The sequence below is a fragment of the Amblyraja radiata genome, chromosome 10, assembly GCF_010909765.2.
Source record: "Amblyraja radiata isolate CabotCenter1 chromosome 10, sAmbRad1.1.pri, whole genome shotgun sequence".
In the NCBI taxonomy this organism is placed as follows: Eukaryota; Metazoa; Chordata; class Chondrichthyes; order Rajiformes; family Rajidae; genus Amblyraja; species Amblyraja radiata.
The window spans coordinates 40,496,889-40,512,743 of NC_045965.1; the positions used below are offsets into that span (position 1 = coordinate 40,496,889).

Genomic DNA, 15,855 nt, shown 5'->3' on the forward strand with positions numbered 1-15,855 from the left:
AGTTGTATAGGGCCCCAGTGAGACCACACCTGGAGTATTGTGTGCAATTTTGGTCTCCAAATTTGAGGAAAGACCTTCTTGATATTGAGGGAGTGCAGCGTAGGTTTACAAGGTTAATTCACGGGATGGCGGGACTGTCATATGCTGAAAGAATAGAGCAACTGGGTTTGTATACACGGGAATTTAGGATGAGAGGTGATCTTATTGAAACATATAAGATTATTAAGGGATTGGACAAGCTAGAGGCAGGAAACATGTTCCTGATGTTGGGGGAGTCCAGAACCAGGGGCCAGAACCAGTTTAAGAATAAGGGATAAGCCATTTAGAACGGAGATGAGGAAACACTTTTTCACACAGAGAGTTGCGAAACGGCCTCTATGGATACTTTCAAAAGAGAGCTAGATAGGGCTCTTAAAGATAGCGGAGTCAAGGGGATATGGGGAGAAGACAGGAACGGGGTACTGATTGTGGATGATCAGCCATGATCACATTGAATGATGGTGCTGGCTCGAAGGACCGAATGGCCAACTCCTGCACCTATTGTCTATTGTCTACTGTACTTGGTCATATTAAAAATTGTCTCCCTGCCGACCTAGACCCACTGCAGTTCGCTTTCAGAGCCAACCGGTCCACAGAGGACGCAGTCTCCACAACACTGAACCTCGCACTGTCACACCTCGACCGGAAAAATACTTATGCCAGGATCCTCTTTATAGACTTCAGCTCTGCTTTTAATACAATCATCCCACAGCAACTGGTGGAGAAGCTGAGGCTGTTAGGGGTGGATACTGGCACTTGTAACTGGGTCCTTAACTTTATCACAACGGCAGCAGACAGTCAGGGTGGGCAGTCGGACATCAAAAACCATCGCCGTGAGCACTGGCTCACCCCAAGGCTGTGTCCTAAGCCCCCTGCTGTTTAGTCTGCTTACACATGATTGTACTGCTAGACTCAATAACAACTATATCAACAAGTTCGCAGATGATACAACAGTGGTGGGTCTCATCAGCGACAATAATGAGTCGGCGTACAGGATGGAGGTGGAGCTGCTCACAGGATGGTGCAAATCCCACAACCTCACTCTTAATGTGGGAAAAACTAAGGAGATGGTGGTCGACTTCAGGAGGGCGGGAAAACAAAACCATACACCGCTGTATATTGATGGAGCTGCTGTGGAGAGGGTCAGCAGTGTGAAGTTCCTAGGACTCCACCTGTCGGATGACCTGACCTCTATGACCAACACCACAGCAGTGGTCAAAAGAGCCCAACAGCGACTCCACCCTCTCCGGAGACTACGGAAAGCAGGTCTCCCCACTGCCCATCTAAGAACCTTTTATAGGGGCACAATTGAAAGCATAATAACCTACGGCATCACTTCCTGGTTCGGGAGCTGCAAGGCTTATGAACAATATCAACTAAACAGTGAAGACCGCCAGCAGGATTATCGGTGCCCACTCCCTTTCCTGCTGGAGATATACAAGAAGCGGAGCATCAGCAGAGCCATCTCCATCATCCAGGACCCCTACCACCCATCACATCACATCTTTTCCATTCTGCCATCTGGGAAGAGGTACAGGAGCATCAGCTGCAAAACCAGCAGGATGCTCCTCAGCTTCTTCCCACAGGCAATAAGACTGATTAACGGACTTTGTCCCCTCCCAAAATATCGCTCATCCACACATCCAACCGCGCCCATACTTTGACAGTTAGGCACCTGTCAAAGTAAAGCCACTGTGAATCAGAATGACTGTTTTTATTATATTGTTAATTTTTAGGCCAACTTTCTTTTTAAAAATGGTAATTTTAATTTGTTTTTAAAGCTTTATGTATTATCCTTTTTTGTTCTTATTTTTACACTGAATGGAAACCGATTGAGCAACGTTTTTTCGTTTCCTCTGTGTATGCGAGTACTCAGTGAAATGATATTAAAGAAATACTGAATACTGAACAGCATTTAAAAGACCCATAGACAGATCCATGGATAGGAAAGGTTTAGAGGGATATAGGCCAAATGCAGGGACTAGCTTAGATGGGGCATCTTGGTCGGCATGGACAAGTTGGGCCGAAGGGCCGTTTTTTTGGGCGCTAGCTGACACTTATGAGACTCCTTAAAGGAAAAGCTGAGGGTAAGAAAAGAGGCATGCAACAAGTACAATGGAGGAGAGTGCAATAATAAGTGACAAGTACAAAATATAATCAAAAGGAAAGGGGCAAGAGATACCGAGTGGTAGACTTGATAGAATCTCAAGCAGATGGAAGAGAATGCAGTAATGCACGATTCAGAATTTACAAAGGAGACAGGAAGGCAATGGCAAAGTCTCATAAACTCACTGTAAAATCTGATCGGATTCAGAGGATTAACCGCTTGAACAAATCCGAGGAAGAGACAACAAAGTCAATATTAGAAACATCTAATAACTTGTTAAAAACAAATGGCATAGTTCCAGACGACTGGTGGATAACTAACACCTATTCTCACCTAACTATGATGATAAAACACATGCGGTAAATTAAAAGAATGGGCAGTTTAACATCAGTGGGAAGAAAAATGTTACAATCAGACTAAAGGAGAAAATAATGAAACATTTGGAAACTAAAAATGTAGCAGTGACTACCCGGCATGGAAAGTAGCTTACTTAGCCAAGTTTTCTGTATTCTAGAAGAGCAAGGCCGAGCAGAGCGTAATGCTGCAAAGGGAAAGTAGCTTACTTAGCCAAGCTTTTTGTATTCTAGAAGAGCAGGGCCGAGCAGAGCGTAATGCTGCAAATCCTCACCTCTCGGTTCCCCCGACTTCCATTCAGCCCCTGGCTCCCACAAAATCTCTCTCAAAATGTCCTCCCCTTTCTCCAAGCTGCTCCTTCTTGACGGTCAACCTTCTCCCAAATTCCTTCCAGCCAAGCGAATCACCTTCCTTCTCCACGCCCCAACAACTATCCTCCGATCGATCATCTTTCTCCCCGAGCACCACGGCTGCTTATAGATTACAACTGACCATCTTACGTTTGCCCCAGAAAATCTCAGGAAAGGTTCCAGTCGCCCGCCTGATGCTGCCTGCTATTGGCACACCTTGGTATTGGGCAGCTTGATGTGTTCCTGACTGAAGGCAATGGATTGATGGTCTATCCCACATGTTAAACACCTTATTTTCAGTTTAGTTTCTTGTCACGTGTGCCGAGGCACAGTGTAAAGCTTTTATTGTGTGTTAACCAGTCAGAGGAAAGACAATACATGATTACAATCGAGCCATTCACAGTGTACAGATACATGATAAGTGAATAATGTTTAGATGTGACAGACACAAGAACATTTGGATGTGACAGACACTATTTTGGGACCACATGGAAAGAAGTAGATGTGAAGGAAGGAATTGCAGATGTTGGTTTAAACCGTAGACACAAAATGCTGGAGTATCTCAGCGGGACAGGCAGCAGAGAAGGAATGGAGAGAAGGAATGAGTGACATTTCGGGCCGAGACCCTTCTTCAGAGATGTGTTGGGTGTGTGTGTGAATTTGATCATGTTCAACATGGTGTCAGAAGTGGGATTCGAACCCACGCCTCCAATTGGAGATGATTGTAAACCCACCGTGAAGTACCTGGGCTAAGCTCGACCACTTGACCTTCCTCCAGTTTATTGCCATTTACTAAGTTTGCTTTATATAGTTTATTGCCATTTACTATGTATGCTTTACATAGTCAATAGTTTTGTATTTGCATTTATTCAAGATTCTAGAGAGTTTATTGTCATGTGTCCCTGATGGGACAATGACATTCTTGCTTTGCTTCAGCACAACAGAACATAGTAGGCATGACTACAGAACAGATCAGTGTATCCATACACTGATTTATTCTTTAAGAGGGAGGATGTAGTGTCACTCATACCGTGGCTCTGCCCACAGGCTTATTAGAGAGCTCTCTCTCTCGCTCTTAGACTAGTTATGCATGCTGAGATGAAGTTACCTCTGTAGAGCTGCTAATAAAAGACTATTCTTTTACTATGATCAAATTCTAACCACTATATGTGAATTTGATCATGTTCAACACCAATTAACCTACAAACTTGCGCATCCTTGGGATGTGAGAGGAAACCAGAGCACCTGGAGGAAACCCATGCTGTCGTAGGGACTCCACACCGATAGCACCCAAAGCCAGGATTGAACCCATGTCTGTGGCACTGCAAGGCAGCAGATCTACCAGCTGTGCCACCCTATATGTTTCTTTGTCCACTCAGCTAACCCTCCAGCTCATACAATTGTATTTAAATTCAGCACTGCGCCCGAAGTTCCTGTCACATTATACCAGCCTGCCCACTGACAGACAGGAATCAATCCATAGATGTTCATATTTGCTGACCCCAAAATTTGCCTCAGCACATTCTTTAGTAGACGCTGCTGTCTACCCGCTTACAATAAGCCTCCAAGTGTGTGCAAGTCTCTGTACATAACAGTACTGGGGCAGTATATTGCTGGGAAAGAGCTCGATGGTTAATGTCCCCAGGTGCATTATAAATTCCCTTGTGAAATTAACTATGCATTTTTTAAACCAGGTTTTCATCTCGTACAGATGTTGCATCAGTCCAGAAGGCAAACAACATCAGACATCCAATCAGACGTGGAACCTCTAAAACTTGATCTGGGCAACACAAGTTTAGATTATTTCCCCCCCTCCCATACCAATTACTACAAGTCCCTCTCTGCTAACCAGCTTCATCCCAGACAAACAGGATCAGCAGCACCGCACACGGCAACACCCACGAGGCAGGGGAGGGGAGGCACTTTCAAAAACAATCCACAAAACAAATCCTAGTATGGCAATGACTGAACAAGAAGCAAATCTTTGAGAGACCGACAGAAAACAAATCGTTTTGAGACAAAAGATTTTTTACAAATCACAGAGTTCAGTATACCTCCTGCACCCTTCCCAGTACCATACAGAGATTAGGAATCGGATCACTTGAATGATGGCGTTATCAGAAATTTCCTATGTCATTTTCAACCACTGCTTGTTGTGAAGTTACATATCGTCAATGCCACTGCCCAGACCAGCCAAGCACCAAAGCAAGCAGCAGGGTGTGAATTGGCATTTGTTCTTTCCACTGTGTTGTACACAAAAGCTTTGGAACAGATGCCCATACTTTGGAAATAGAAGGAAGAAAAATGTTGCCTCATTTGTAATTCCAGTATCAGCCTTGAAATTATCACGTCACTCAAATTTGATGTTGTGATTAGAGTGCATGGAGGCGGTTTCTATGGCAATAACATGAGGGGCAAAGAGCTATCAATCCAATGACACTCTACACAGAGGGGAAGCAGTGATGGTAAATGATGGGTTGGCAGTGGGCATGTTGATGGAGGTGGGAGGGAAGCAGGAAATCAGAGGCAAGGCCTCTTAAAAAAAGAGGCAATTATTTCACATGCAATAGTTTATTTTTATTCACATGTAAATTGATTGTAGAGAATTCATACGCTCACTTCTAAAGTGAGTAATTATGCCCGAGCACTGCTTTCTGTTTTCGATTGTCATTACAAAATTAGATTTTCAAATAAGAACCATAGGTCTTGAGAGTGAAAATGTGGTGTTGAAGTCAAAATCATATCAATCTTGGCTTTGGATGGCACATCTGGTAGAGCTGCTGCCTCACAGGGTTCACCGAGACCCGGTTCAATTCCGACCTCAGCGCTGTCTGTACGGAGTACACCCTGTGATTCCGTGGGTTTCCTCTAGTTGCTCTGGTTTCTTGCCACATCCCAAAGATGTGTGGATTTGTAGGTAAATTTTGTTTAGTTTAGAGATACAGCGCAGAAACAGGCTCTTTGGCCCATTGAGTCCACACTGACCAGCGATCCCTGTACATTAACACAAGCCTACACACACTAGTGATGATTTACACTAATACCAAGTATACAAACCCAAGCCAATTAACCTACAAACCTGTACGTTTTTGGAGTGTGGGAGGAAACCGAAGATCTCGGAGAAAACCCACGCGGTCACAGGGAGAAAGTACAAACTTCGTACAGACAGCGCCCATAGTCGGGATCGAATCCGGGTCTCCGGTGCTGCAAGCGCTGTAAGGCAGCAACTCTACCGCTGTGCCACTGTGCTGCCCAGTCGTAGCCTCTGTGTTGCCTTAAATGTGTAAGGAGTGGATGAGAAAGTAGGATAACAGCACTAGAGTGAATGGGTGATCGATGGTCAGCATGGACTTGGTGGGCTAAAGTCCTGTTTCCATGCTGTATCTTTCATTTCATCAATCGGTCATGATCTTATGCAAAGGCAGAGGGGGCTCACAGGACTGACAGGCTTACATCCTGCTTCTGTTTCTCATGTTCAATGATGTGTCAAGGACCCAGGAATCAAAGATCAATCCTCCAGCACGTATATACGGTATGTAGCAGTATAATATTGATCTACAACTCGCTGCACAACCCACTACTTCACTTACCGGAGAAAGCATATTTTCTGAGACATTTTGGAAATGTGTTTGTCGAAGAAGCCTCCGCTCATATTCTTGGTCCATAGTTCCACGAGATACACACGACTGCAGGGGTTGAGTAGGGAAGCAGCAGCAACACAGCAGGTAACACCGTCAGCCAGTTGAGGATATGAACTCCCATTCACCCTGTAGCCTTTACTAATTCGCATTCCTGCAGAGAGAGAGAGAGAGAAAACAATTCAAATTATGCATCCAAAATAATAAGATCCCAATATAGACAAATATATATGAAAACTGTCATTCTACAAGTTACTTCAGTCCAATTTGCATGAAGATCATTTATTACCTTATATTAATGTGTGAAGGCAAGATGATGTTATGTAGTAATTTACAAAGCCTTACCATTGATACTCGTTTAAGAAGGAACTGCAGATGCTGGAAAATCAAAGGTAGACAAAAGTGCTGGAGAAACTCAGCGGGTGAGGCAGCATCTATAGAGCGATGGAAATAGGCAACGTTTCGAGATGAAGAAGGGTTTCGGCCCGAAACGTTGCCTATTTCCTTCGCTCCATAGATGCTGCCTCACCCGCTGAGTTTCTCCAGCATTTTTGTCTACCATTGATACTTGTGTTTGTCATGTGCATTTGATATTAAACCACTCAGTGAGGGAATACCAAGTAATAGAGTATCAATGCATAAGTAGTAGAGGCAAAGAACAGCAGATGCCGGTTACAAAGTGCTGGTGTAACTCAACAGGTCAGGCAGCATCTTTGGAGAACATGGATTGCTGACATTTCAGTATCAGGACCTTCTTCAGATTCTCAGTCAGGAACTAAGACTGGAATCCAGGTCAGTTGGTGGGTGAAAGAGCAGAAGGGTCATTGGTTACGGCTCCCGGAGTGCGTTTAAGGGTCATCAGCAGCAGGTGCTGCCGAAGAAGCTGTGTGTACCGGCAGTTGTGGCTGTGTGGGCCGGCAGTTGTGGCTGTGTGGGCCGGCAGTGGTGGCTGTGGGGGCCGGCAGTGGTGGCTGTGGGGGCCGGCAGTGGTGGCTATGTGGGCCGGCAGTTGTGGCTGTGGGGGCCGGCAGTTGTGGCTGTGTGGGGGGCAGTGGTGGCTGTGGGGGCCGGCAGTTGTGGCTGTGGGGGCCGGCAGTGGTGGCTATGTGGGGGGCAGTGGTGGCTGTGGGGGCCGGCAGTGGTGGCTATGTGGGGGGCAGTGGTGGCTGTGGGGGCCGGCAGTGGTGGCTATGTGGGGGGCAGTGGTGGCTGTGTGGGCCAGCAGTTGTGGCTATGTGGGCCGGCAGTTGTGGCTGTGTGGGCCGGCAGTGGTGGCTATGTGGGGGGCAGTGGTGGCTGTGGGGGCCGGCAGTGGTGGCTATGTGGGGGGCAGTGGTGGCTGTGGGGGCCGGCAGTGGTGGCTATGTGGGGGGCAGTGGTGGCTGTGTGGGCCGGCAGTTGTGGCTATGTGGGCCGGCAGTTGTGGCTATGTGGGCCGGCAGTTGTGGCTATGTGGGCCGGCAGTTGTGGCTATGTGGGCCGGCAGTTGTGGCTGTGTGGGCCGGCAGTTGTGGCTGTGTGGGCCGGCAGTGGTGGCTGTGTGGGCCGGCAGTGGTGGTCGTGTGTGCCAGCCATGAAGGCGGAGCAGCAGCCCAGCCTGGAAGCAGCCCGGGAGGCAGAGCAGGCCGGGGGTGGCGTTGGCAGCGACAGTCAGTAGCTCTGTCCACTATAATCTGCCTCACTAGATTTGCTCAGGTCCATTTACTTCACCAGCAAACTCCTTAGGTTCAAGGGAGTCATTTGATGCAATTATGATTGAAGGCAAAACTAGAGTCATTCTAGACCACACATAAACATGAGTCAGTTGGGAGCCCACTTATGCTCAACATGAGACCGGCATCATGTAAATGCTTCAAAGTATGCCTAGAGAAATCTATGCCATAAAATTGCTACTTCAACCATTACTCCCAATGCTTAGAAACATTTGTTTAACTTCTGTTACAAATCATACTAGGTAGGATAGAAGTAAAATACAACCAGGAACACTATCTGTCAGATTCAGCAATCAACAGTTCAGAACTACAATGAGATGGAATATTATGCAGAAATCACAGTTGCCCTTTCCCAATTATGTGGCCCTTTGCTTACTTCAAAGTAGGAATACATTCTGTATTTACATAGCATCATTCACATCCCAAAAACAACTATGTAGAGAGCAAATGACTTGCCAGCTTGTACACACCATGGTTGCCATGAGAAAGCAAATGGAATCCATGGCTGGATGACCTCTGCCACAGAAGGCAGTTGTGCCCAATTGACTGGATGTATTCAAGAGAGAGTTGGATATAGCTCTTAGGGCTAACGGAATCAAGGGATATGGGGCTTTGTCCTGCCCCTTCTCTCTTCCAGATTTCTTTCCCCCTCCGACAATCAGTTTGAAGAAGGGCCCTCAACCTATCCATGTTCTCCAGAGATGCTGCCTGGCCTGCTGAGGTGCTCCAGCAATTTGGGTCCTTTTTTGTAAACCAGCATCTACAGTTCTTTGTTTCTACACTTTGACTGTAAAACAAGGTTAAAATGGAATTTTCTGAATATACTCAGAAAACAACTAATGCAGAACAGCGGTAGAGAGGAGCCCAAGCAGTAACTAGTAATTTCAGTGTGAACTAAAACAGCTGCATGTGCATGCAGCGTGTAGTGACTAATATTTGTAGTTTGTTACAAAAATTACTCGTAAATGGTGGAGCAAGTCCAGCCTCCAGAAAATACTCTTTAGTCTTGCTCGAATGAGGTATGTGCAAGTAACTGATATATATTTGCCAAAAAATACAATTTTCAATTGAAAGTTTGTGATACTCAGGCTCATTTGTGATTGTGACTCCTCCTGGTGTATGTGCATTTCCACCTTCTACATGGAAGTTATGATTCAATTTCAGACCACTCCTGGGTTGATATTTGCCTTCTATGCCAGCACACCTGTAATCTTATACATTTGTCTTTATCCCCTTTCACTCAACCTTATTGAACCTGGTATTAAAATTTGTGAAAGCCTCTACTTCAAATCACCAACTTCACCGTGTTGCATTACAAGGCCTCACTACACTGGGTGCTCCCAGTCATGAGAGTCGCATACAGTCACCTATTTTCCATTCTATGTATTCCTGTTACTGAGCTACGGATTTTTATAAAAATGTATCCAATCTCTCTTTTCAAGTGGAATGCAATCCCAATTTCTCTGCTTTTTAAGCTCACCTAGCAAGGCAGCCAGATTGTGTCCACCCTGTTTGCTCAACACAAGTCTCAATAATTCAACAACATACTATCTAGCATTGTTTAATTCACTCTGACAAATAATATTTAATTGTTGTAGCAACATTTACCACTTAGTACTTATTTCAGAATTCTGTCTTGTTTTTAACCATTCCTCTCACCATCTTCTTTCTTGCAAAACTATACTGGAGCAGCAAGGAGTACAGGATCATTTTGGCATATATCTATTCTAACAACAGTCCAGTCTGTCCCATTAATGATTGGAGGGGGTGGGGGGAGGTTTGAGGGATTCATAGACGAGTACAGCACAGGCCCTATGGCCCACAAAGTCAATGCTAAACACAAGACCAAGATAAAGTTTCCCTTTACCATGCATCTGTACACGGTGAAAGGCTTGATTGTAATCATGTATTAACCATATAACCATATAACAATTACAGCACGGAAACAGGCCATCTCGACCCTTCTAGTCCGTGCCGAACACATAATCTCCCCTAGTCCCATATACCTGCGCTCAGACCATAACCCTCCATTCCTTTCCCATCCATATAACTATCCAATTTATTTTTAAATGATAAAAACGAACCTGCCTCCACCACCTTCACTGGAAGCTCATTCCACACAGCTACCACTCTCTGAGTAAAGAAGTTCCCCCTCATGTTACCCCTAAACTTCAGTCCCTTAATTCTCAAGTCATGTCCCCTTGTTTGAATCTTCCCTACTCTCAGTGGGAAAAGCTTTTCCACGTCAACTCTGTCTATCCCTCTCATCATTTTAAAAACCTCTATCAAGTCCCCCCTTAACCTTCTGCGCTCCAAAGAATAAAGCCCTAACTTGTTCAACCTTTCTCTGTAACTTAGTTGCTGAAACCCAGGCAACATTCTAGTAAATCTCCTCTGTACTCTCTCTATTTTGTTGACAACGGTATTGTCTTTCCGTTGACTGGTTAGCACGCAACAAAAGCTTTTCACTGCACCTCGGTACACATGACAATAAACTAAACTAAGTTATCTGCCTGCACATAATTGATTCTCTGCATATCCATGTGCCTATCCAAAAGTCTCTTAAACACCACACTAGTCTCTGCTTCCACCATCACTCCATGCAGTGCATTCTAGCCACTCACTCACCACTGAGTAAAATACTTGCCCCACACATCTCCTTTAAACTTTGCCCCTCTTACCTTAAAGCTCTGCCTTCTAATATTTTATTTCCATCCTGAGAAGGTTCTGACCGTCTCAGAGTATCTACGTATGCCTCTTAGAAATTTTCTATACCCAAATCCTAGATGCAAGCAAAGATGAAAATAATTTCCATGTTTTCCTTTCCATCCCAAGCCAAATGAAAAACACAATTCCCTTCCACCCAGGTTCTTCCCTCCACCTCTTATCTCCTTAGCTGACTCCCTTTATGTCTCCTTTGCACCTCTGAACTACAAGAATGCTCCTGACTTGTAATTCCACAAAGTATTAAAGACTGCACCTAAATAGTATGTTGTTGCTGAAAGCCTGTTAAAAATAAAACTATTTCACGAAGCACATTGTGGCTAGCCAGAAAAAACTCTATACAAATTGCCCGAACAACTTTTGAAAGTGTCATCACAGAATAAGGTAGACTGCTGGATTTTGTTGTCAGAGTTAAGTTACTCTGCTGATTCACAGAATCTCTCACTTATTTAAATGCAAATTTTCTGCATTCTACATTTATTATTTTGAAGTGGGATTACATGTTAAAAAGGAAACACTCCCGAGCCTGTACCAGCCACTGCAGCATCACCTTGCATCAGTCCTACAGTAGGTAAATAGAAGAAATCGGTCACTCAGTCACAAGGCCAGAAACATACAAGCAAAAGATACAATGAATCACAAAATGAAATCCTATTAAAGAATAGGTTTGACATTGTTCCAGTGTGCAAACAAGCTCATAATCTAAGAAAAATTCAGATTGCCGAATTCAACAAAAGGACGGAAATGAGTTTATTCCTAATGAAAACACACCATCGCTACAACTGATTCATTTACTGGAATTCAAGGAAAAGGAATCAATTTAACAGGAGGGAAGGGATGGGTAGTCACATTTATTTACAATGTACATTATATAATTGGAGTCAATTCCATTTACCTACAAAGCAACATAATCTAATTTCATTTTTAATACTAATTTCAAATTCGTATCCTCAATCCTTCTCCTTTGTCACATTACTTGGATTAATTTTGTGAAATATCAACACTTGAAATACAAGTGACATGTTTGATTTTTGCAATTGCAGAATAACATCTGCCAGAGCAATTACACTATATCCAGCATCTTCAATTGCATACAGTAAAAATAACCACCTATTCTACACATTTCTAATGTCTCATTATAAAGTGATTACTTACTATAAAAGGCAATGGTACCTCTATCCTCTTCTATGTAACTGGCTTCTCAGTCCTGATCTATTGTATACAACAGGATGCACAATTCAAATCAACGAGGCAAGAATTAAATTCCACCATCCCGCTATATAATTTTATATTAAAAAATTATACATAAATGGGAAGTAACCCTTCAGATCATCAGTCTACTTACCAGAGATTAAATCATTGACTACACTACTCTATCACAATTACAACTCAAATCTTTGTTAAATTTAGCAATATTCACAAATATATCAGCACTATATTTCTATGTTTTTCAAATGTATTTAAGAGCATGGTATTTTACGGATGGCATTTTAACTTTAAAATCCACTATATTACAAATCTCTGCAAAATTAAATAAATCACGCTGCCCCTCCCAAAATATCCTCAGATAAACTTCAATCCCATTCTCATGGGGGCAGTTATCCCACTTTTTTTTTTCCTACATGGTCAGTTGAACAAATACATATCTGATGGCCTAAATATTCAAATTCTCATTCATTATTTATTTTTACCGATGTAGTCAAAGGGAAAAAAAAAGCAAATTAGGTATATATTTCTCAGGGAGAAAAGAAAATGTATTTAAAGTCAGCGTCATTTTAGGTTGGCCCTTTTATCCCTCCGGGAAACTCCAGCAGCCTATCCAGGTGAGGCAGGAGCTCATATGCACCTCCTTGAAACTCATCTACTGCATTCAGCACTTAAAATGTGGCCTCCTGTGCACCAGTGAGAAGAAGGGCACACTGGACAACTGTTTTGCTGAGCACTGCACTTGGTCTGCCTAGGCCTGCTCGATTTACCCCTTCTTTGCTAAATATTTTAACTTCCATTCCTGAACTTTTTATCCTTGGCCTCCTCCAATACCAGAGTGAGGCCATTTGCGAACTGGAGGAACAGCACCTAATATTCCACCCGAGTAGCTTACTACCAAACAGTATGGACATCGATTTCTCCAATTTTAGCTAACGCTCCCCTTTTTTCCCCGTCCCTCTCTTTCCTGTGACCCACCATGGTGCGCATCCATTTTTCCCATTATCCTACCCACATTCCACCCCACCCTGTATCCTTCTCTCTGGCTTTATATTCCCCTCTTATTTTCTCCTTATATGACACCTTTTTGCTTCCTTTTCACCTCTAACCTTTGTCCACCTATCTGCCTTTCAAACCCCCCACTCACCAGTATCCACCTATCATTTAATCCACCTATCAGTCTGAAGAAGGGTTTCGGCCCGAAACGTTGCCTATTTCCTTCGCTCCATAGATGCTGCTGCACCCGCTGAGTTTCTCCAGCACTTTTGTCCACCTATCATTTGCCAGGCTTTGTCCACCTCTTTTCCAGCTGTCTCTCCCCTCTACATTATAATCAGCATGAGAAGGGTTCTGACCTGAAACAACGCCTATCCATGTCCTCCAGAGATGCTGTCTGACCCATTGAGTTACTCCAGCCCCGTGTTTTTTTTTTGTCTTTTTAACATTGGACCCACATGCTAAATATCTGCAAATCAGTGGCAACAAAGATAAAAGTTCATGTCTCACTATATTGTTGAACTTGGATGATACATTGTAGTTTCACTCTACACTCCGATTTCATCTCATTACCCAGGAACTTCCATACAAGAACAAATCTGATAACCATAGCACTAGGTCACTCATTTGTGCATTTCAGAGGTTTGTTCTAAAATTGAACTGGTAACAGCTAGAGCTCAAACATTAGAGCCAAAGTAGTCACTGATATAATTCCTTCCTGCTCCCCAAGTGAGACAGGTGACAGAGTGCTGCAATGCCTCAGCTGCATGTCAGCAAGTGATGCAGTGTAGCAGGATCCATGCAGCCTGCAGAACTATTAAAGTCAGTGCATAACCTAATGCAACTACACACTCGGATGATGCCACAATATACCAAACAGGAGCAGGAGTCAAAAACAATTTTTGTTTGTGTGCAAAGGCCAACTGTACTACTTCTAATCCCATCACTGCTGAGATAAATTTACGTAGCAGAGTTTGGCAATCAAAGTAGAATAACCAGCAAGGGAAGCTTCAGGAATAATCAGTGCCATTTCTATTCCTTATGTTATTAGACAATTCAATTCTCAGGAGTTTATTGGGCTCAATGACACTATTGTGCAACTATTCTGTATGATCTAACCAGACTAAAAAAAACTATCAGCTCACCGTTCTTTCATGATATTCTGCCCCGCTCTCATTTCACCATTCCATCTCATCGCAGCTTAATCTTCTGATTCTTGTTCTACTTTTATATTATTGGAACTCTGAGTGATTAACAATGGAAGTTCTAACCAAACATCTCTCTCAAGCCTTACCATCTCCACCATATGCTTAAAATGAGGAAGCATTTTAAATTTAGGATAATACATAATATGAAAAACTATTTCCGCACACTGGTATACCTTTTGCATTCTAAATTCATATCACTATCTTTATAATGGAAACTTCTACATCATGAATAATCATAGACAGTGAATAATTAATCGTGTATTCAGTAGTACAATGCAATGGTATAGTTACCTTCAATGGTATGGTTACATTAAAGAAGCAAAGAGGAAATCCTAAAATGTCTCTCGTCAATACTTTACGATTACATTCCCACAAAACAATACAAAAGTGAAATAAAACAAGACGGTGTCAGAGACCGAACGCAATCCAGTCGCAAATAAAAATGTAAAAGTTCAATAAATAATAGCCAATGTCCAGAACTGGAGACGTGACAATCTTACTTTCCAAACTCCAGGAAGAATATTTACGTCCAAACACTCGCGCAAATCACGATTTCCCCCCCCCCTCCTTCTCGGACACTGGCAAATTAAATACCAGTTGGTAAACGACGTTCGTGATTAGCTCAAAGCTCACACATGTAATTCCCGTGGTGTTCAACTAGCCGGTCCAAACCCTTCGGAAAAGTTCCCGGCACTCACGAAAAGAGTTGTGCTACGACTATAACAATTGAAGTACACGCACATATTCGAAAAATAGTTCCGGAAGACAAGTCTACCTTGTCAGGGAATAAAACGATTACAAGTCAAATATGTTGCGAGGTTTTAATTAAAGTTGTAGAGGGGAGAACAATCACAAGTATAAATTTTCGACTACATAGTGAGGGAGGGCCGGCCTGATAGCAACAAACCTGGTTACCAGGCAGTTGTGTCAATTTCACACCACAACAAAATCCAAAACATTCTAATGGAACGCTTCGCCTCGAAATGAGCAACACGAGATCTCCGGGAACACAATGGAAACATTGCAACGAAATGTATCAACATTCGGTAGTGAAATAAATCTCCATCCCGTCTGTCCACTTTTGGTGCCCCAAAACGCCGTTTACTATGGATGCAGAGTTGTCACGGAGGACTTTCCCGCAATTGAGATTTGATTACCTTCTCACGGCACCGATAATAAAAAATCATTTGCTCCTTCGCTGTGGAATGTTTAAACTGATGTGTGGCCTGTAACCTCATTCAAAATGACAGGATAAAGAAAATAAAAAAACCTTTCGCGTCCCATTCAGCCTGTTTATAAAGAATCCCGACTCAATATGGCTCCGTGGCAAGAAAGTGCACAGCACTATGGGAATGGCTGCCATAAATGGGAGGGTTGTATTTCATCACAGACAAATGCTCTGTAAGATGTATTTCATTGTGTATATATGTGTTTTTGTAATCACCTGCATCGATTTAGAAGATACGTTTACCGTCTTATCTGTATACCTTTTCTCAACAGTCTGTTTAGTCTCCCTGCTGG

General features: G+C 43.3%; 1 protein-coding gene across 4 annotated transcripts in view; it reads right to left on the bottom strand.

The window, feature by feature from the left end:
* LOC116977834 (fizzy-related protein homolog) overlaps positions 1-15,855 on the bottom strand; it is a 41,565-nt gene extending 25,710 nt beyond the window's left edge. The window contains exons 1-3 of one of the 4 annotated variants that reach the window (XM_033028640.1): positions 15,492-15,672; positions 12,080-12,136; positions 6,441-6,642 (exon numbers count right to left, since the gene is read on the bottom strand). In XM_033028640.1, the coding sequence (XP_032884531.1) occupies positions 6,441-6,515 (75 nt within the window). In that variant the 5' untranslated portion in view covers positions 6,516-6,642; positions 12,080-12,136; positions 15,492-15,672. Of the gene's footprint in view, positions 1-6,440; positions 6,643-12,079; positions 12,137-14,834; positions 15,457-15,491; positions 15,673-15,778 lie in introns of those variants that run through there. The other 3 variants (XM_033028641.1, XM_033028638.1, XM_033028639.1) reach the window with 3 other exon arrangements.